This window comes from Strix uralensis, chromosome 4, assembly GCF_047716275.1.
Source record: "Strix uralensis isolate ZFMK-TIS-50842 chromosome 4, bStrUra1, whole genome shotgun sequence".
Lineage (NCBI taxonomy): Eukaryota > Metazoa > Chordata > Aves > Strigiformes > Strigidae > Strix > Strix uralensis.
In genome coordinates, this window is record NC_133975.1 from 96314899 (window position 1) to 96335661 (window position 20763).

The 20763-nt window shown below is 38.7% G+C and overlaps 2 protein-coding genes across 10 annotated transcripts in view; one reads left to right on the top strand and one right to left on the bottom strand.

The window, feature by feature from the left end:
- The first annotated feature begins 180 nt into the window (after positions 1–180).
- ATP6V1D (ATPase H+ transporting V1 subunit D) lies at positions 181–9981 on the top strand. 3 transcript variants are annotated; one of them, XM_074868104.1, is made up of 11 exons: positions 235–330; positions 786–1998; positions 2372–2429; positions 3092–3209; positions 4383–4462; positions 5185–5252; positions 5946–5990; positions 6450–6553; positions 6979–7045; positions 8485–8563; positions 9200–9981. In XM_074868104.1, exons 4-11 carry the CDS (start codon positions 3105–3107, stop codon positions 9339–9341), a joined length of 690 nt encoding a protein of 229 aa, XP_074724205.1. In that variant the 5' UTR covers positions 235–330; positions 786–1998; positions 2372–2429; positions 3092–3104; the 3' UTR covers positions 9342–9981. The 3 variants fall into 3 exon arrangements, with proteins under 3 accessions (XP_074724204.1, XP_074724205.1, XP_074724206.1); XM_074868103.1 differs by lacking the exons at positions 786–1998; positions 2372–2429 and having other exon boundaries at positions 181–330; XM_074868105.1 differs by lacking the exons at positions 235–330; positions 786–1998 and having other exon boundaries at positions 2014–2429.
- A 189-nt stretch (positions 9982–10170) lies between these two features.
- The window catches only part of PALS1 (protein associated with LIN7 1, MAGUK p55 family member), a 62173-nt gene continuing 51580 nt past the window's right edge, over positions 10171–20763 (bottom strand). For 6 of the 7 annotated variants that reach the window (XM_074868102.1, XM_074868097.1, XM_074868100.1 and 3 more), the window contains 6 exons: positions 19920–19991; positions 19403–19474; positions 18501–18668; positions 17552–17754; positions 16054–16164; positions 10782–13939 (listed from right to left, as the gene is read on the bottom strand). In XM_074868102.1, the coding sequence (XP_074724203.1) occupies positions 13763–13939; positions 16054–16164; positions 17552–17754; positions 18501–18668; positions 19403–19474; positions 19920–19991 (803 nt within the window). In that variant the 3' untranslated portion in view covers positions 10782–13762. The other variant, XR_012628891.1, reaches the window with a different exon arrangement.

Below are 20763 nucleotides of genomic sequence, written 5' to 3' on the forward strand. Positions count from 1 at the left end.
GGGCCGCCCCTTGCTAGAGCGCCCCCGAGAGCGGGCGCGGAGAGCAGCGCAGGCGGACAGACTCGGAGACCTCCGGGTGGCACAAACAGCGCCGGGAGCCAATCACGGCGCTTCCTTCCCGTCCCGGGGACACGTGACCACAAGCAACTCGCGGAGGGGGGGAGGGGCTGCGCCGCCATCCGGGTGCTCCCTCCGCCGGGTGCCGCCTCGCGCGGGGGCGGGGACCGCGGGGCGGTGTCACGTGACGGCGGTGACCGCGGCGACAGCCGGAGCGGGCCCCGCCGCCACCATGTCGGGCAAGGACCGCATCGAGATCTTCCCCTCGCGGATGTGAGTGTCCGCCGGGCCGCGCCGCGCCGCTCGTGAGGGCGGGCTGAGGGGGCGCGGCGGGCCGGCCGCCGCCCCGACCCCGCCGCGCCCCCTGAGGGGCGAGCGGCTCCCGGGCCGCCCCGCGCGCGGCCCCGGCGGGGTGAGCGGTCTGGGTGCGGCGGCCGGGCCCGGGGGTGCCCCGAGCCCAGCCGCGGGGGCGGGTTAGCACCGAGGTGGGGGCGGCGGGGGCGGCGGGGGCTCGGGCCCTGCCCGCGGCGGCGCCGAGACGGGAGCTCGCGGGGCTCCTCTTCCCATCTGGGCTCCGGCGCTGGAAGTCGTTTTGTTGGTGTGTGTCTGCTGCTGCCGCCCCGGCGCGGTGCGCCGCCGGGCAGGGTCTGCCTCTGGGTTTGGTGTGAAACACGTAGATAAACAGTTGAAGGCCGCAGTTACATCTTCTCTTCAATTTCTCGTTTCAGGCTCAAAATAAGCTCTGTCAGCCATCAGAGGGCCATTGCAGGGTCCAGTACCAAGACGCAAGCAGTTTCCAGTGGGGGAGGCTATTTAAAATCATGCAATTATGCAAACCTTTATTTTAAAAAGAACAATTTGTAGAATATATGTATAAGAAAAAATGCATAAATCGGACTATAGCTTCCCTTAAGTTTTTAATAGTACTGCTGTACAAGAGGTTGTCCATAAAGTGTTAAAAAAGGAGGAAGTAAAATGCATACAGTGCAGTGGACAGTTAAGTAATTTTCCAGATCCTGACAGCAAACTATTTGTCATGAAATCAGATGTCTCCTGACAAGGCTTAGAAAGCTGCCAACATTGGAATGAACACAAACAGTTGAGCTGCTAATAAAATTGCTGCTTTAATAATGCTGTTCAGTGTCTCTTCAGAACCCTCCAGGACAGAAAGAGTTTGCCTTAAGGCGAAAGACTGTTTCAAATCTTCTTGCATAAAATTGGGTTGATGCCTGCAGGTAGTCTTTATAAAAAGGCGCCTTGCTGGTCAGAAAACCTCAAATGTAAAACAGTTATTCCCCCATGTTTGAGGTCAGGTCATATGAAATAAGTTTATATGGAAAGATTAATACATTACCTGGTAGAGGTCCTGTTTTGAAACTTAGTTCAGAAATAAATTATTGCATATATTTAGTCATCTGGTCTCACCCGTGCTCTTCGACAGTGCTCTTTTCATTCAGTTTACATGTCCAAGGAGGAGGCACTTCAGTCACTTTTAAGAGGTATCTGGTTTTGTGGGCTTAAATGTCATTGTGGCAAGAAAGTGGTGATGTACAAAGGCTTAGTATTTACAAGCCCTATTTCAAATGAGGTAACAGACCGATGTAGCTGATGTTTTGATAGGAATGTAAGTTAGGATGATAAAGATGGTCTGCCTCTGCAACAATTATTTTTGTTAACTGACAGAACAGAATTTTACAGGATTTGTTTGGTTTGGTTTTTTATCTTTAGGAAGTGGCTTGCTGGTATGAGCCTTTCCTGTGCTGAATATCATTAATTACAGAAGCTGCTCAGTCTCCTTGACAGTAAACAAGACTTTGTTTAATGCACTCTCAGAGCCTGTGAAATCTTGCTTGGACTAGAAGGTCAGCCAGTCTCTGGCAGGTGGTGAACAGCCTGAACAAGTTAGTTCAAGGTGGTGACAGAGACCTGCTTGTTGTGAAAGTAAAGCTACCTTTTTACTCTTTGACTTTGCGGGGTTTTTTTATCATAAACATTCAGAAAGTATTTGCGCTTTTCAGTTTTAGGTATTTGGTAGATATTAATGGAGCTATTCTCATCACGTGTCAGTAGATGTGGAAAGTAATGGAGTCCACTGTGTAGGTAGAATCTTAATTATACTTCCTTCTTCCAAGGTCAGAAGGGAAGTGTATTAGGCTTCTGTTCGCATGGAGTTGACTTGAGTATTGTCCTTTGTGTGTAGTGGCTGCATGTACAAAGTGGTAGCTTAAGTCAGCACAGCTTGTGGGTTTTGTAGTATAGCTCCTGCTATTCTAGTTAACTTAAATAAAAAAGATTCTTCAAATATACTTCACAGCAGAGAGAGAAGCAAAGTTTGGATCCTTCTTCAGTTCCTAATGCCGTACAAGAAACCTGTATGTGTGCTACTGGAAGTAAAGAGTATATAATGCTACAGCTAGCTTACTAATATCCCTTTTAAACTGATTGTCTTAAATAGCCTGTACATCTCCTGTGCAGCATATGAAGATACGGAATCACTGTACTTTCTGACTTTCTTTAAACCAGAATGTACAACTGCTGTATCTTACTGCTCTGTAAAATCAGAACACAGCATCAACAGTTATGATCACATGAGGAATTTGCTGTGTTGTCTGATTTTGAGAAGATGACATAGCAGTAAAAGAGCTTAAAAGCAATACCAGTGTCACACTAACAGTGGGCTTTTGAGCTAGGTTAATTTCTGGTACTTTTAAGTCATCAAGAAGAATGAAAACTCTTTTATTTCCTATTATGAAAGCACTGAAAAATGACTTGTCAATTTTCCATGATCTTTGACTTTGCAGATAATAACCTTGTAATCCTCAGTGATGATGGAGATAAATATAATAAATTCCCTTGATTTTAAATGGGAATATAAAATTCTACCCTGAAGTGGCCATCCTGTTTTACTGCACTGACGTTTCTTGATTGCTTCACAATTTCAGTCATGTCCATGTCAGAAAACTTTGCATTAAGTTTTTTCCTAATCCTTTCAGATGATGCAGGACATTTTTATTTATTCCTTTCTCTTTATCAGGGCTCAGACCATCATGAAGGCTCGTTTGAAAGGAGCCCAAACAGGTCGTAATCTCTTAAAGAAAAAATCTGATGCTTTGACACTCCGATTTAGGCAGATCCTTAAGAAAATTATTGAGGTAGGTAAATTAGAATTTTCCTCTGTTTGACTCACTTTATTTGAAATCTGTCTGTTCTGTCAGTTGTGCATTCCTGTTCTGCTAACTTCATTAAGTAGGCTGGAATGTAGGACAACTTTGTGGATAACCTGTTTTTGTATATGAGGCTACTGAGGACAGATGAGCAGAATTATGTTTTTCTGACTGCAGGGATACAGAAATTTTCTAAGAGTTAATATTCTTCACCTCTTTCCAACCAGTCCTAGGCTCTGCTTTCTTTTGTGTCTGAAGTTCCCCATCATCTCTACTACATTACAGGGAAATTGCTCTGATGCTGCCAGATACTTTAGGAGTGGATTTAACATGTTCTGTAGCCCCATTTTTGTTGCTTTATCTGGCTTGAGAGAATACTGCAGATCTATGATGTTTCCATTATGATGTTTACCACTCCTAGGTATACTGGAAAGCAGTTTTGTCCAGATGGAACTTCTTCCTTTATGAAGAAACACTGAGTCCTGCTTCTTCCTTTGCAATATGAAATGACAAATGGAAGATACTCCATAGAGCCTAATAGGGCTTGTTCTGTTCTACCATACTAGATGGTTTTTAGTTGTACTGTTTCGGCTGCGACTGCTGCAGTCCATGGTTAGCAGTAGGGCTTTGTTGCCATGCTGTAGACAAGCTCTTGGCACTCTGGATCTTGTTTCCTATAGACTGTCTAATACACAAAGGCTCTTGCTTCTCAGTAGCATGTTTTTTACCTACAAGGGCTTCAAATGTGTAAACATTGGGAAAAAAATGGGAGTAGGAGAGTGCAGCTTCACAAAGCCGCATATGTTGAAAAACAACTTCATCTGTCTCATAGTATTCAGTACAATATGAAGTAAGAGTGTTTTCCTACTGAGCCATTTTATGGTTGTGATTTAACCCCCATGTAGGAGAAGTTTGTGATTATTAAGACAGACAGTGTTTTTGCCGTTTCTGTGAGTTCTACACTGGGTCAGTCAAACAGCTGAAATGTTTCTTTTTTTTGCCAGTCACCTGGGAACTACGATTTGCAGTTTAAGAGTAAGCTACACATACAGGACTTTCTCACTCTCTTAAATCTCATTCTTCTCTTTATGCTGTTATTTATCCTGGAAAAGTAGTAATGATGTGCCTTGTATTTGCTGCCTCTTTTTGGTTTTTAAACAGACTAAAATGCTGATGGGTGAGGTGATGAGAGAAGCTGCCTTTTCACTTGCTGAGGCAAAGTTTACAGCAGGAGATTTCAGGTGAGGAGGGCTGATCTTGTCGGATGTCCTACCCATGAGAAAGAGTGATCGATAAATTGTTGATGTCTCTTTTGGAAAAAAAGTAAAATTCTTAAATGCACTTTAAAAAGAAAAAAAAAAAAAGAGGACAAAGTAGGATAGGATGAACTGAATTCCATTAGGTAAAGGTGGGAGACATCACTGCAGGAGTGAGATAATATGCGTGATGAAAATGTATACTCCATTGGAAGCTAAACAAAGCAGAAAGTTTGTTAATTTGATAGAGTTACTGGGTAAAAAAACTCATAAACGTTCTGAAAGAACAAACACGTACAAACTCAATTGAACAAAATGGTCTGCATTAAAGCCTTGAAATTCCTTTACTTTTACTGAGAAAAAAGTATCACAGGTTGATTAGACTCAATGTTATTTAAATATTTGAAAGTAATTTGCCAGATGACTGACTAGTCTTTAGCTTCGCTTTGTGTACTCCGTCTAAGACATTTCTAAAGGTACATTTCACAGACTCTGTGTCTCTTACATTTCCAAACGTTGGTGGAAACCTGTTTCTTTCAAAGCTGCTGCATTACCTTTGAAGACTGTGCAATGAATTGCATAGAGAACTGACCTGAAGACAATTTCCAAATCTTTACAGCTATTTGATAACTACTTCATCTTGTATATAATGACTTAATGAACCACTTCAGCTTTCCTGATTAAGATGTACATTTTCTTCCTTACAGTACCACTGTGATCCAAAATGTGAACAAAGCTCAAGTCAAGATCAGAGCTAAAAAAGACAATGTAGCAGGTGACTGTCTTCCAGACTATAAGTATTTCAATTCTTAAGGGAATTGTGGGAGGAGACTCTGAAATATGCAGGAATGTATCCTTCTTTATTTCTCTTACTCATGTAACAGTAGGAACACTTGTAATTTGCTGGTTTTTTTCACATACAGCATATAATTTTTATATTTAGTTATTTACCTCTCATAAAATTAAATGAGTGCATAAAGTGCAGTCTAATTTCTAGATCTCTGGACAAAGCATAACTTCCATAGGGCTTTACTGAAAAATAGATCAGGAAATTAAGTATCACAAATTAAATGTTTCAGGAAATTAACTATCAGTAATTGCCTATGAAGAAAACAAGAAAGATAAATCAGGATTGAATGCTTAAAATATTCCTTAGGCACAGGGAATATAAACAGAAACATAATAGAACATATAGAAACATAGTAAAACTAAACACTGACTAAACTAAAGTATTTCCCTGAATTTTTCATGTGTCTAGAGCTCTGTGATCTCAATCAGTTCTGAAGTTCCACATTAACATGTCAGAACCAGCATGACCTAATTGTTCCAAGCTATATAGGAAGATTTTGGAAACAAAGCTTCTGAGCTTACGTAATTTATTAGAAGTAAATGGGGTAAAAGTGAGTTGTACTTAATAAATCTATAACCCTTTATGTCTCTTACATACGTTCTTGTTCACTTTCATCAGGTGTAACATTGCCAGTTTTTGAGCATTACCAGGAAGGAGGGGACAGTAAGTACAAAACAAGTATTTTTTATCTTGCATGTACTTACGGTTATTCTATGCTAACACTAAAACATTTGTCACGTCTTGCTGATAAGTCAGTTTACATCATAGGCATAGGTGTACTCGACTTCCTCTATGATACTCTGTCCTGTTCCTGTGACATGGAGGGATTATTGGGGACTATAGTGGATTTTAATTTCCTGAATCAGTGAGTTTTTCAGATGAGGAGAAGGCTTGTCTTGAATTACCATGTTTTGAGACTGGTAGGTCTTACCGTGGACATGCACACAATCATCTGTAGTAATATCAACCACTATAAAGACAATTTGTTAATGGGGAAAGGCTTTAGCTTGTCACTTGCTGAGCTGTCTGTATCCCTGTAGTTGGTAAAGTACTAATTTTTATCTAGTCAGATAACACCATAATAGCAATAGCAACAAGTTGTTTTTTTTTTTTTTTTTCCAGGCTATGAGCTCACTGGGTTGGCCAGAGGTGGGGAACAGCTGGCTAAGCTGAAGAGGAACTACGCCAAAGCTGTGGAGCTACTTGTGGAATTGGCCTCCTTACAGGTTGGTGGGAGGCAAAAAAGAAGGGATCATTGGTTTGAATTGTTCTGAAATGAAAGTAATGTAGTCCCAGTGATTGCAGCTTAATACTTTGAGCTGTACTATACTGCTTTGTACAGCACTGGGACTAAAGTTGCAAACCTATTCCAACCATGAAACATTATATTACTGCTTCAGAGAAGTCCTTATTCCTCAATGCTAAGACGAAACTTTCTTTGGGGAGCTGGTATTTGTAACTGCTGTTGTGCAGTGTCGTGTGCTGCTTTTTGGTAGAAAAAATTGTGCTCCTATAAAGAATATAGTCTGTAAAGCTGCATTACAGACTTGGCTTTAGCTTTCAAGTGCTATTTGGGTTTTTTTTGTATAGAGTTGATGGAAATGCTGAATTTGCCTTGTTATGTATTAATTATTTAATCCCATTCCATCAGACATCCTTTATTACTTTGGATGAAGCCATTAAAATAACAAACAGACGTGTGAACGCAATTGAACACGGTGAGTATTTTTCCATTTGGGATGCATAATATTCTTCTGTCTCCATGAAAGATGAGGAGCAGGGTCATGGAAGCCACTCTTCTTTTGACTGATTTCTTGTTAGTGGAATTTCTAACCAGTTCAAGAACTCTTCAGAAAGCATTACAGTAAAGCATACTGCAAGTAAGAACAAAAATTAAAAGCCCAGTGGAACGGGCTGAAGTACACAGTGATAAATGAAAATGCAAGCACAAGAAAGTAGCCAGGAAGTTGTATTGAGAACCTATAGAACAGAGATTTCACAAACACATTCTGGAGTCTCTGCTAGTGACTTTGACTTACTTGGTCAAAGAAAAGAAACAAAAGACAGGATGTTTCTATGTGTTACCTAGCATAGTAGTTTTTAAAACTAAGAGTGGTGTCCAGTGAAGAGCCGGTGACTTTTTGTTGTTTTTGGATGGGATCAGAGTGTAGGCATCCAGAGAGGAATCTTGGTAACTTAATCAGGCTTGTGGTACAGGAAACCTAACAGTCCCAATGTCAATACTCTGGTATTTTTCTTTCATCTGAATTCCTTATCCTTCATGGTTTTGTTTGTAAATTTGTTTCTTGCCATTTTTTAAGTACTACCTATGAACAATATTGCTGTAATTCCTTTTGCTACAGTATTCAGGGTGCTTTGATTATTTCTGGTTCCTGAGTTGCTGATAGCTTGGATTTAATCTTCTTTGGATGTATGCAATAACTTATTTCAGTACATGATTCTAAACCGTCCTTTTCAGTACTGTTTTTCATAGACCTGTTCCTTTGAACGTGCAGGCCTTATCTGCAGCTTATCACTCTGCAAATTTGATTGTAGAAAACATTTCCTCTGCAGTCTTCCAAATTAACTTTGGTAGTGCTGATAACAGCTTTCTCCTTTCAAAAAGTGATTGACACACAGCTTGACCAGTTGGGTGTTAAATCTTTGTTTAATGTCTTTACTCTTCCCTTGTGATGGTGTTATATTTGAATATTTATTTTTGTGATGGCTTTTTCAAACAAAGGGCGTAATTCTGTGAGTAAAAAGGCTATACTGAACAGAAGTTTCTGAAAGAATGTAATGGAAGAACATGGTTTTAATTCAAATCTTGCAGAATTTTTGCAGGATTTTTTTTTTAACCACTTCCACAGGGAAAAAAAATGAGCTTACAAACAATCAGGGATAGTGCTTACTGATTCTATTGCATCTTTCAAAAGAAAGTGCTATGAGAGATTCTGTGATGTTCAGAGTCCTAATTTAGAAAACAAGTTTGTGTACTCATGCATAATGAAATAATGGGATCTTCCATGAAAGAGATGGAAATTTCCCCTAGCCAAAAGAATGACTAGACTGACTTCAAACAACCATCTGTTCACTGCATTAAATAACCTGGCTAATATAACTGCAATCCAACAACTTCCTGATTTGTATTTTTTAGTGATTATTCCCAGGATCGAGCGTACTCTTTCTTATATCATCACAGAACTGGATGAACGAGAACGAGAGGAATTCTACAGGTAAATATCTAAAACAATACTAGACTGGTCTCTTCTTCCGAAATAGACCATTCCTCAGAAGGGACTTACGAGAACTATTCACCACATCTGGCTGTGAACACTTGAACATGACCTGATTCTTACTGCACACTGAGTTTCCAGAGCTGGGCATTTGGAAGATCTGCAATTACTTGTCTGAAAGTTACAAATGAATCCCTACCATGAGGTTGTACATAGCTGTCATTATCATTCTTCCAGAGGGAATGATGTGACACAGTACACAGAGGTATTCTGCTTTAAGGACACCTGTGACAGAGGTCAGTGTTCTGGGCTACCTGAAGCAAAAATGTCAAACCTGAAATGAATTAAAGGAGAATTAAACTTCATTAAAGACAAGGAGAATATTATAATACAGTGTTTAAGAACAAGAATATAATTTGTAGTTCAGATGAAGAAAGGAGTTAATCTGCAGAGATGAAGTTTTTCAGATGGTCACAGCTAGCAACAAAAGCCTTTTGCCATTCGTTACAGGATTTTCATTTCCTGGGGAACTTCTCCAGGCAGCTTTATCATATCTAAGTTGTATGGCATCTTTGCTGCTAGCCTCTTTTATGAAAACATATTTGTTTGACAGATAAACCACATTTCTCTTCACAGGTTAAAAAAGATACAGGAAAAGAAAAAAGTATTGAAAGAAAAATCTGAGAAAGAACGGGAGCTGCGGAGGGCTGCTGGCGGGGAACATGAACCAGCCAATCTCTTAGCAGAAGAGAAGGATGAAGACCTTCTCTTTGAGTAACCCAGCACAGCTGTTGGACATGGAGCAGGTGACCCAGAATACAGAATGTCCAATCGCAATATAATTCAGGACATGTTGCCTCCATGATACTTATGTGGCTTCTCAGTTGGTGTAAAAGTCTCAAGTTGAATGGATTGTGGATTTCTCCTGGGAGATTAGAAATCTGGGAACTTGACTGCAGCATAGGAGGAAAAGGAGAGATGAGTCAGGTGCTTTACTATCAGGAAAGCCTTTTATTGCCTGTTCAGCCTGTTTCTTCACTTGGTAGGAATGACTGTTCCATAGCTGTGGTTTTTGCAGGATGGCTCTGGATTTGCCTAATCAGATGCCTCTTTAATTGCTCCCCTTCCTAGTGCAAGCAGAGGAAAATGTTATTGCGGGAGGGAGATGCATGTAGTGTTCTTTACTGCTGAACTATTAATGTTCAAGTTGCTTAAAGCAGGTATTGGCACAGCTGAAGTCAAATGTCAGTAAAAGCAATTCTAGTTTTCTAACCTGTTGATGAAATCCACTGTCTTCTGTGATTTATTTTGTTGCACGATTATTGTTACCATTGGCCTAAACATCTATGGTTTTAATTAGAGGTTCTGCCAACTTGTGTACTGTCTGTGCTAGAAATAAGTAAAAATTTTAAATGTTAGATGTCTGGTGTCTGGCTCAAGTTGCTAGAAGATGGTGGTCATAAAAGCTTGCCATGCTGACTGCAAAATAAAACCTTCACTTCATCTCCTACCCCCAACTTAGAATCCGCACTGGGCACAGTAACCAAGGAGCGGCTCCCTCCTGCCACAGACACATCAAAACTCTTCTCAACTATCCTGTCACATGTTGCTCCCAATCTTCATTGCAACCAGGCAGCTGGCAGGCAAAGCAGGGTTGAAGGCAGGGTAGTCCGTGGTTGTCCATGTCCTCAGCTGACGAGGGGAGTCTATGAGAGGGGCTGATGAGCAGGAGAAGCTGGCTGTTACTGAACGCTGCTCAGTTTGAAGGGCTGTTTTCCTAAAGGCACTGGTTTGCAATCGTGCCATCGCAGTAATACTAGTACACTGTCTCTAGTACCGTGAGTCTCTTCAAGGTAAACCTCTTGTTTTAAACGTGATCCAGCACTTAAATGCAAGTACAGGCTAAGTGCAAGGGAAAAAATCCAATGAACATCTTTAAAAAGTCATTTTATAAATGTATGAAACACAAGGCCATTTCTTGTCTCTTTTGAAGCTGAAGGCAGCACAGCTGAATAATAAGTCCATACTCTGTTGTAAGATACAGGTCCAGCTTGAAGGAGAGAAACTGTAGGTCCGAGAACACGTTGTTACCTCTCCCGCCGGATGTGCGGTGTCAGAAGGAACAGAGAACCTCCTCTAGGGCACTGATGGGTCACAGCATCTTTCACACATTCAGCAAAATGGCAGAAAGAAGACTCCCAAGATCCACTACAAGAAGTGAAATTGTACAGTGATTTATTTTAAATCTAGAAATATTTTACATTTTTACATTAGTGTGCAGTTCATGATGTCTCAAAATACAGAGTGCAGATACATGTAAAAAAGTACAATGTGGGGCTAACCACAGGTCTCAGTAAAGTTACCTTAATTATTTAAGGCATTAAACCCCCCATCTTATATTTTAAAAAGTCACATATAATTACATTCAAAAATTATTTTATGCAATTCAGCTAACATACATTTTTTAATTAAATCTGGACTGGTAAAAATGCAGATTCCCTCATTTCAGTCTGATACAGCTCACTACAAAGCCTGTGTTAAGGTTGAAGAGTTTCACCAGTGAAGTTTGCATGTTCTCTTTTACTCTCAAGGGAATTAACATACATTCTTCATTAAAGAAGGCAGAATAGTTTCTTACACAAGTAGTTCCAGGTCCGAGCTGGCAGCAGCAGGACAGGCAGGTACACTTCTCAGTGCTGTTCAAGCCTTTCCTTTCAGCAGGAGACAAAGCTAACATTGGTTATAAACTACCATAGCACCTCGGCACGCATGTCAGCAAGTACTGTGTGCCTCGGGAATTACGAGAGTAGAGCTGAACTTCAAGCAACATTCTTTAAGTCTACATTCAGAAGCTTATTTGTATAAAAACAGCTTCTCTACACCATTTCAGAAAAACCAGGGAGACAGACATTAGTCAAAGACATTAACGGCATGATTTACTGTGACTGACACTGCCTAGGAACACTGAATGCCTACGGGGGTTCAGCAACCATCATGAGCTGATTGCGACTGCAAGAATTTGGACAGTACCTATGTAGCTGAGCTCAGTGACCATTAACTGATACAACTTAACTGCTTTCCACCTTCTTGTCCAGCCCTGAAACAGTCAATACCAAGAAGCCTAATATATCTACAATCATCTTTCTTAAAAAAGGGTAGACTCAATACCATATTTTGTCATCTATGAAACACTGACTATCCAATATACCTGAACATTGTAGTTGTCAAACTATGGATTAAACCGAGAACGTGCCTGCAATGTGAGGCAAAAAGCCATTGTTTTGAATTATCCAGCCCTTAGGCCAACAGCTAGCACATTACTATTTCTAACACTGAATTGAACTAAAGATACTAAAATTTCCAACACCTTTTCTTTCTGAAGGGTCATTACTTATCCCCACCAATTGCTTAATTGCTTTTCAGCCCCAAATACTAATTAAACCAGCAAATAATTTTGCTTTCTAACAAGACAGGAATGCACTCTATACTTCCATTTTTCAATACAAAAATGTACTGAATGTTAGTTCAGTAACCAGGATAGTTATCTGACAATTTCTTTACATCTGCTGTATACTTTCAGCTCTCTAACTATGGGTGTCAATTTGTTCCATTAACATTGGAAGAAAGAATATATGCAAGAGAGAATGGAAAAAAAAAATCTACTTTTTCATCCTTCAACATTAGACAGGAGTGAACTACACAACGATGTAACTCCAGTGTTTTACCTGTAGGAACAAAGAAACACTACGGCTAAAATTAAGACATATTCACAGTCAAGGTTCTTTGTGCTACCCAAACCCAAACCAGCCAAGACACTACTGTTCAGTTGGCTTCAGCGACAGAGCAGCCCTACTGCAGATGCACAGCCTTAGTAGTTAAACCTTCACAGCTCAGAGTCATTTGAGGATGCAGAGATGTTCCCATCTGCTTTGCAGAACACACTAGGATAAAGACAGACCTTGCCTTCTGTTCACCTGTTTCAAGTTTTTTGTTTTAATCATTACAAATATTCCCCTTTCTTGTGACTTCTCAGTCAGTTACCAGTGTTTTACACATACTTTCACTGCAGTACTGAGCAAATGCAGGACAATGCATTGTCCAAATGGCTAGTGAATTACAATAATTTAAAACACAGTAGCTACATTCAGCTATTTTAATTCCAGTTAGTTATCCGTTAGACCAACAGCCACAAGATGCACCATTTGCAGAGATTAAAGAACCCCACTATCTTCCAATGTTCAGCACATGAGTCTATTTTAGTCAGTATTCTGTTATAAAACATGAGAACTTAAGTTGACTTTTAAGCAGCATGTCTTATAACTATATATTTTTCACAAAAATATAACCTCTGCTTTTCTAAATATCTCTACAGATCTGTGGAAAACCGCAGCTCCAATCAGTCAATATGTTTTAAAGAAAATTCCATAAAAATATCACATCTAAAAGATCAATATAATATTCATCTTTGATTGGATCTAAAATTAATGTGCAGTCAAATCTGATTTAAAAAGTCTGACTAAAAAGACACAAGGATTGAAATATTTACATTATACACATTTTCCAATTACAGTGCTATTAGGAAGTGGAATGTTTGAGAATTAAAATATTAACTCAAGCCTCACAGGGCAGCTCCAGACCAGAGCAGCATCTTCATTCTGTGTATTTTTTGAACAGGAGAGATTTCTCATCAATATTAATGTTCTTCACGTGTAGATTATTTCTCTGCCCAGTGATCTGTAGAGTTATGCTCCTGAACTACCATCACGTCCCACAAAGTCATTAAGTTAAGTGTTAAATAACATTCATATTTATAACTATGTGACAGCATGGACTGTATATACACACACACATATACTTCAAATCTTTTGATTTAATAAGGGTGATTCTAAGTAAAAAAGGTGGATTTATGTATAAAAGTAGTTGCTAGAAAAAATCCATCTAAAACTAGAATTTAGTACTGAAAAAGTCTCCATTTCTAGACCACAGAGAAAGAAAACCCGAACAATCTTTAGATCAGTTAAATTGGCTCACAAGCTGATTAGTGTTTTTTTTTCAATAATATGCAATTTCACCGGCAAAGGATGCAGCCACTGAGGTCTAGAGCTCACACGCATTTATACTAAAATTGGGCAGACCTACACACGATCTCCTCGGAAAGATTACTAGACTGAAGTCCATTTGTGCCTTGGAATTGCTCTCTCATCGTAGCCAGGTAGAGGGCACCCACTGGGGTTCTGTGTCAAGTTTGTTTATTAACCGAAGTAACTCTTGATACGCCTTATCAAGATCAGAATTCACAATTGCTGTATCAAAGTAGTGGCCATTGTTCTGCTCCATCTCTCTTGTCTTCTCTATGATTTCTCTCAACTCTTCTGGCTGCAATCAAAACCAGAGAATTAGTGTACCTGTGTAAGCCTCTCCCCCCAAACAACAAAATAGGGAAGGGTAATGACTCAGAAAAGTCTTTTACACAAACTGTCATGGTATTGCTATCAGCTGTTGAAAAGTTCACAATAACATTGAACCATGATATATGTTTGAAAGCTAAGGGCACTCAAGACAATCCTTTCTGACTGGCCGTAAGTGGAAAACAGTAAATAACTGTCCTAGACTGAAGTAAACAAAGAAGATCTAGCACTGCTCATTTTATGACGTTCTTACTGAGGCTTTTAAATCATGTTTCTGAAAAATAAGTTAGATTGCTAAGCCCATTATCCTTCTGAAAAAGACTGGAGATGGCAGAGATAGTGTGAGAATAAGTTTGAATGGTGTAAAACAAGACAACATTCCTCTGAAGATGTAGCACCACAAACACCAAACAGCCAAAGGCAACAGCTACCATTGGTGAAAATATTTCAATAAACAGCAATGAGAACCACAGTGAGTACTATACATTTAAGCTGATTGAATCACCACAGCATCAGGTAAATGACATTGGAGAAAAATGGAAAACCCTATTTGGGAGCTGGAAGGGAATATGTCAAAAGCAAGAATATTGCAGATGTAGATAAATGATGTAAAGGGAGAAGTAGAAACAGTTCGTTTTACTTCAGAATTTTATTAAACTTGGATTCTAAAAGTGTGTTTGTTTTTCTCTTCAGCTTATTTTTGTATTATGTAAAGGAATATTCAGGTATAATTTTTGAGATAATTTTCTAAAGAGGGTATTTTCAGAAGGGACTTCAGGCCTTCAGATTATTTTTTTTTCTAGGCTTTATATACACATAAGAAAAATCAAAGTCACATACAGGCATACATGCAAGAAATACCCTTTATCAGGGAAGGGGTTTAACACAGTAGCGTTTGCTCAACTGAAAGAAATACAACTCTAATACAATTAATCAGAAAACAGACATAGTTTAACAGTGTATTAATTTTTATTGCAAATAGATTCCTTGAGTACTGCAATAAAAAAACCCAGGACATACATAAGATGAAGTATTTATATAAAGTTTCATTTATTGTGTAACAACGAAGAAGGAAACATGCCCATTTAAAGACATGATTATATTTGACTCAGGAAGAAAAAAAAGAAAAATATGTCTGTTTTAAGACCTGGACTTTAATGGACTTTAGATCCTGCATCCAGGCAATACACCGCCCTTGCATCAAACAAGAAGAGCAAAACACCACAGCCGCAGAACACAGTGAGATACTATTCCTGACCAACAGCCATAGCAGGAGTCCCTGAGTTATACTGGGAAGACTGCTCTCCCTCAGTCTGAACTGCATGATGTTCAATTAGTACTATGAAGATACTATGGTGGAAAAGTGCTCCCACTCACCACTGTAGGGTACATCTCAGTTAAAAAGCTGAAGATGAACATGTTTCATTACCCTAGGAATAAACACCTTGTACCTCATAAGCTAATAAGGACCTTTTCTGAGCATTCAGACATCCTGGTTTAATCTATAGCTTTCAGTTCCAATCTTCAGAACTACTCATTAACTAAATGATCTGAACTGGGTAAGCTGAGATCTTGACATGACTCTGGTTGAAAAGTGTTTCTATAGGATCAAGCACTAAAATAACTTTATCTGAAGAGTTTTGGAGTACATTTTCAAGTAAATGCTTTTTCAAGGGCAGATAAGTTCTCAAAAGGAAAAAATAATCATTTGCTCCCTAGAATTATTCTCAGGTTTACTTGAAGACACAGTTGGGTTTTCCACAGTTTTGAAATAAAGGGTCATATTTTTGTACCCAAGTGCAGGGACCCCAACTGATACACTGTGCCTCAGAATTACTGAATTAGCAGTGGATTCCCTTGCCTCATACTCTTCTCACTGCATGAGGCAAAGCCCTCCTGAGCCCTTCCCTTAGTATGGTCTGCCTACTAACCTGGAGCACACAGATCTCAACTACACTGCTTCCCATATATCGTCAGTACCATTATCATCTCCCAAATCCAAAGAAAGAGTACTCAGATTTATTCACCAAAAGCACCCATAAGTAAAAAGCAGCATGGTTTCAGAAGTGTTAGATGCATTACCTTTGGGTTTTTCCCTTCTTTGGCCAACAAAGCACGTAACCTCTCTTGTGAAGGTGGTGCAACAAATATAATATATGGCTTCAAGTCAGAATTACGTAGTGTCTTCAGTGACTGCAGAAACAGGATTTATTAAATGTTTAACAGTTCCACCCATGTAAAGGGCATTTAATGATGCATTAGTCACATGCTATAATTGATAATATACTCTTCAAACACAATGACAATTGTACAATATATGAACAGCAGTATAATCAACCACAACAGCATTATCATCACCACTCTTAAGTCACCATGTCCTACAAAATTGATATTCCAACATTTTTCAGCTTCACAGAACCCAAACATTTATTTTTTTTTCCAAGGATATTCTTCATAACTAAACTGAAGGAATGTATCTTTTGGTATCCAAAAGCAAAAGTCACCTACATTGAAGTAAGTTTCCTTACAATGCTAAGGAATGGTATCAGTTTGAACAGAGAGAAGAGTCTTTAAATACTACAGTTCAATCTTTTCTGTTTTGAAGATTAAAATACAGGGTATCAAACACACTACCACTGTATACTTAGCATATCTTTTTTTGTCAGGTTACTTTTATATTAAGACACAGGAAACAAAAAGAACCAAACTGTAGCTTGAGTTTTCCAAAAGGTTGCTCTATGTGTCTCGGGACAAACAACTTGGCTCTGAGACAGATTTGTATAACTACCAAATTAGATCAATTTTCAAAGTGTTATGAATTTTCATCTCATTACATGCTTTACAATACCCATGAGCTATTCTAGTGAAGTATCACATTGTCCCAACTGGTGATAACTAACTATAGCTTCAGTACTACCAGACTTTACTGATGTGTCTAAGTTTTAGGGCTTCTTCTGCAGCATCTACAACAGCAGTAGACCTCCTACGTATCGTATGTATTAGAAAATGGGCTGTGCTCCAAGACTGCCTCTTCCCATGTTTGACTAAATTTCCAAGTTGAGGTCTGTATGCATAGTTTGTCTCTTCTTCCTCCATAACCAAAAGGTCATAGCTAAAGAGCTTTTCAATATTGTTGATGTGATGTACTTCAATCCTGTCTGTTATGGAACTGGATAAACATACCCAAAATGCAGTTTCCAAGTATAATCACAACTTCCTCTCCATCTTCAAAAACCTCAGAACTCACAGAGTAATTGGAAGACAGAGACACAAATCTTAATTTTTCAATTCAGATGGTTCTCACCAGCTTTAAGTATCTGGTAACCAAGGTCCCTATTACCTTTAGCACTGATAAAGAAGATGCATATATTTTCAAACAAGGAACAAGAAGGTTGTATTCATAACACACTAGAGTCAACTGAACACCACTGAAAGAAAACTTGGAATAAACATGAAAATGGACCTTGAAAATACACTCATTCTATATAAACCAAATACAGCTCTTCAGATTTTCACAGTAGCTTCTACAACTAAAGCACCCAACAACAGGCAGCTGCAACAGGCAGCAGCTTTGCCATACCTGGGTATGAAGATTTAAAAGGCATATCTTGCCAGAGTTGATTACTTGCCGCACAGAGTCTATGCTAGTGCCATAGAGGTTCTTCTCAAACTCTCCATATTCAATGAACTTCCCTGCAGCTATGTCACTCTCAAATGCCTGTCGGGAAATGAAATGGTAATCCCTGCCAGCTACTTCAGTCTCTCGCCTGCTCCGAGTAGTATCTACAAACAAGAGCCACAAAAAAGTAATTGAGACCGTGATACATCTGTAGAACTGAAGAAGAGAAATTTTTCTTAGGACACATATTGCTAACCAAGCAAAAAAAAGAGGCATATGAAATATTCAAGAAATGCAAGTACTTTATTTTCTACAATAAATATCCCTGGACAGATTAAGTTGCCAAAAGCTAAAGCTACGTTTAGAGGTTTTGTTTACATTATCTAGTTAAAAATATTTAACTAGGAAAGCAATAGTTTCACCTACACAGCTGCATTCTGAATGTGAAAGCAGCTATTAGTTGTTTACAACAAATTATATTGCTAAGCTGTCTGTAAACCTAATTTAGGGTACATTAGACATTAAAAATATAAAATTCACTGAAATGTAAGTGGTTTGGGAAGGCACTAAAGCCACCTGAATTTCAATTTATGTAGGATATGCAAGTTAAAAATTTCTTTAACCAATGTACCAGTTTAAAAAAGAAACTTCTGTAACTCACTCCAATTTTATTCAAACTGAAATATATGCATATCTTATAATGCTTCTATAACACTGTGTTGGGACACTGGATTTGCATTGACTTACTAAAGCTACTTTTTGCCACACAAGATGTAACTTTGTCCTTTATCCAAGAGCTGACTACATCCTGCTCAAAACCCCCGAACTCCTAATTACTATTTTCAACACAAGAGGATTTGTCTGCAGACAACATTTAGAATAAGCAATCGTATCCACCCATCAAGCTTACGGGGAACTGCAGAGGCAAAGCGATCCACTTCGTTATTCATAAGTCTCTGCCGCAATTCATTTTGGCCGCAGTTCTGTGGGCCGATCAGAACAATAGGCCGTTTCCTATTTGCTGGTTGATGATACAATGACATTTCCTCATAGGTCAAAATTTCCTCACTGTCATAATCTTGAGAGAGAAACAATAAAAGTCACAACACACTTCAGCACTAGTTGCATGCATTGCCTGCCATGCAGTATCATGTTTCAGGCAGCTCCTGACTCTCTGCCCAGCATCTAACTGTGAGTCACCAAAGCAACAGGACCCCAAAGATCATCACTTGCCCAGTAAGATGAGGCCTTTTTTCCCCCTTTCTGGAGAAAGAAAATGTGTTTCCACTTACTAACGATATAAGTAGTAGCATAAACTCGGGAAACAACTTTCTTGCCAAGGAACAAGTTTCTAGTACAAGAATAACACTTTATACCCAACAACAACAAAAATCATCATCCCAATCCCAAAGTACTTTTGTAAGAATATAGTATAAATAGCCTTTATTAAACTCTGTGGAGAAAGCTTCCATTTACTAAACCTAATTGTGCAGAGATAATATTACAAAACCATAATAAATTGGTTCATCATTGCAAAATTATGAGTGTTTCCATGTCTAAAAAGCTATCTGTTTTTTTACCCCATCATCTGGTCTTTATTAAAGACACTAAATGACCCTACAAGTCCTGCCACCTCTTTTACATCTTTCACTAACTGCTATTACAAACCATACTACCGCTCCCACACAGAACACCATCAGATGGTATTTCTAACATCACATTCTGAATTTCAGCATTATTTTCACAAGGCTATGTGTAGAATCTTTTGTAGTTGCTTATAAATGCACACACTGTGCAAAAGATGTTGCTTACCATCATTTTTATTTGCATTGTATAAAACCTTTTTCCGTTTCTTTTTGTTTTTCTTCGCGCACCAGAGTTTTCCTAACCAAAATAAAAATTATCACAATCAAACACCCATACAGTAAAAAGCTTTCTATCCCACTCACTATCTGGATCTTTAAAGTGGAGAATTTTTTCTGCAGTTTTGAAAAGGCATAATATTCTTCCGTTCGTTACAACAGTTTGGTGTATTAAGCAAATGCTGCATGCCAAGGACTTCAACCGAGTCTGACAGATAAACTTCTTTAAGAAAAAAGGGGCTTTCCAAATTCCCCTACATTCCCCAAATTCCTATTTATACAACAAAGTGCTAAATTCAGACCTGTATTTACATGAAGAATTAATTTCAAAGAATCATCCCACTTGGATTACAAAACATCGAAGAATTTTCTGCAGCTCCACAATGACAAGATTCCAGATATCACTAATTAGCACCTCTATAAGAGTTAGGGTTTTTTTTTTTTTCATTGGAAAGCATATATCCAACCTGATTTTTCTGGCTCCTTGTCTTCTTCTATGGTTTGCTTCATTGCTTCTCTTTGTTGCTGAAAACTTTTTCCTTAATGCATTTTAAAAAAAGGGTACAAAAGCAGTTAACATTTAGAAACCATTTCTATGCTTTTTTTGTAATGACTTATTTTACTTTTTCCTAAGCTTTTACATCTCTGAAGACGTAAAATAGTAGAATATAACATCTAAGAGAAATTTAAAAAGGGAAATTAAAATTTAAAAAGAGAAATTAAAATTGCTGCGAAGCCTGTTTATTACTTTGAAAATTTATTCATCACAAAAGACTTGCAAAGCATTTGTACTATTCTGGACAGTTTTGCCTGAAAAATGTACACTACTGGAAAGACTACATTTCCCCACTATGATAATATGGTTTTCTAATTATTTTTGTACGTTAAGTGTGCTCTATTTCTACTAAATCTTTTGAACTTCAGCCTGAAACAGATTAGCCTATATTTACATCAGTGCTCCTCTCAATTTACTCAAACGTCATAAAGTAACACTGTGATGTTCTATGGAATTTGCAGTCTTCTGTTCACTGTATTTAACAGATCAGATCTTTAATGGATGGAGTGCAGTATGTATTTCAATGTAAAAATTATATACTGACTTCAATGTCTGAAAACCCTATTACTCAAAGACTCCCAACAGTTAGAAAGGAAGCATGACTATCACAAGTAACTGAAGCTCTTTGCCAAGTGAAAACACGCAGAAAAGTTACCACGAAAAAGTACATTTTTCAAATTGACTATTTGATACAGTTAGAAACCTAACAGCTGCTTTCCCCTCCAGAGAACAAGCAGGCTGAAGTCCCACGTTTC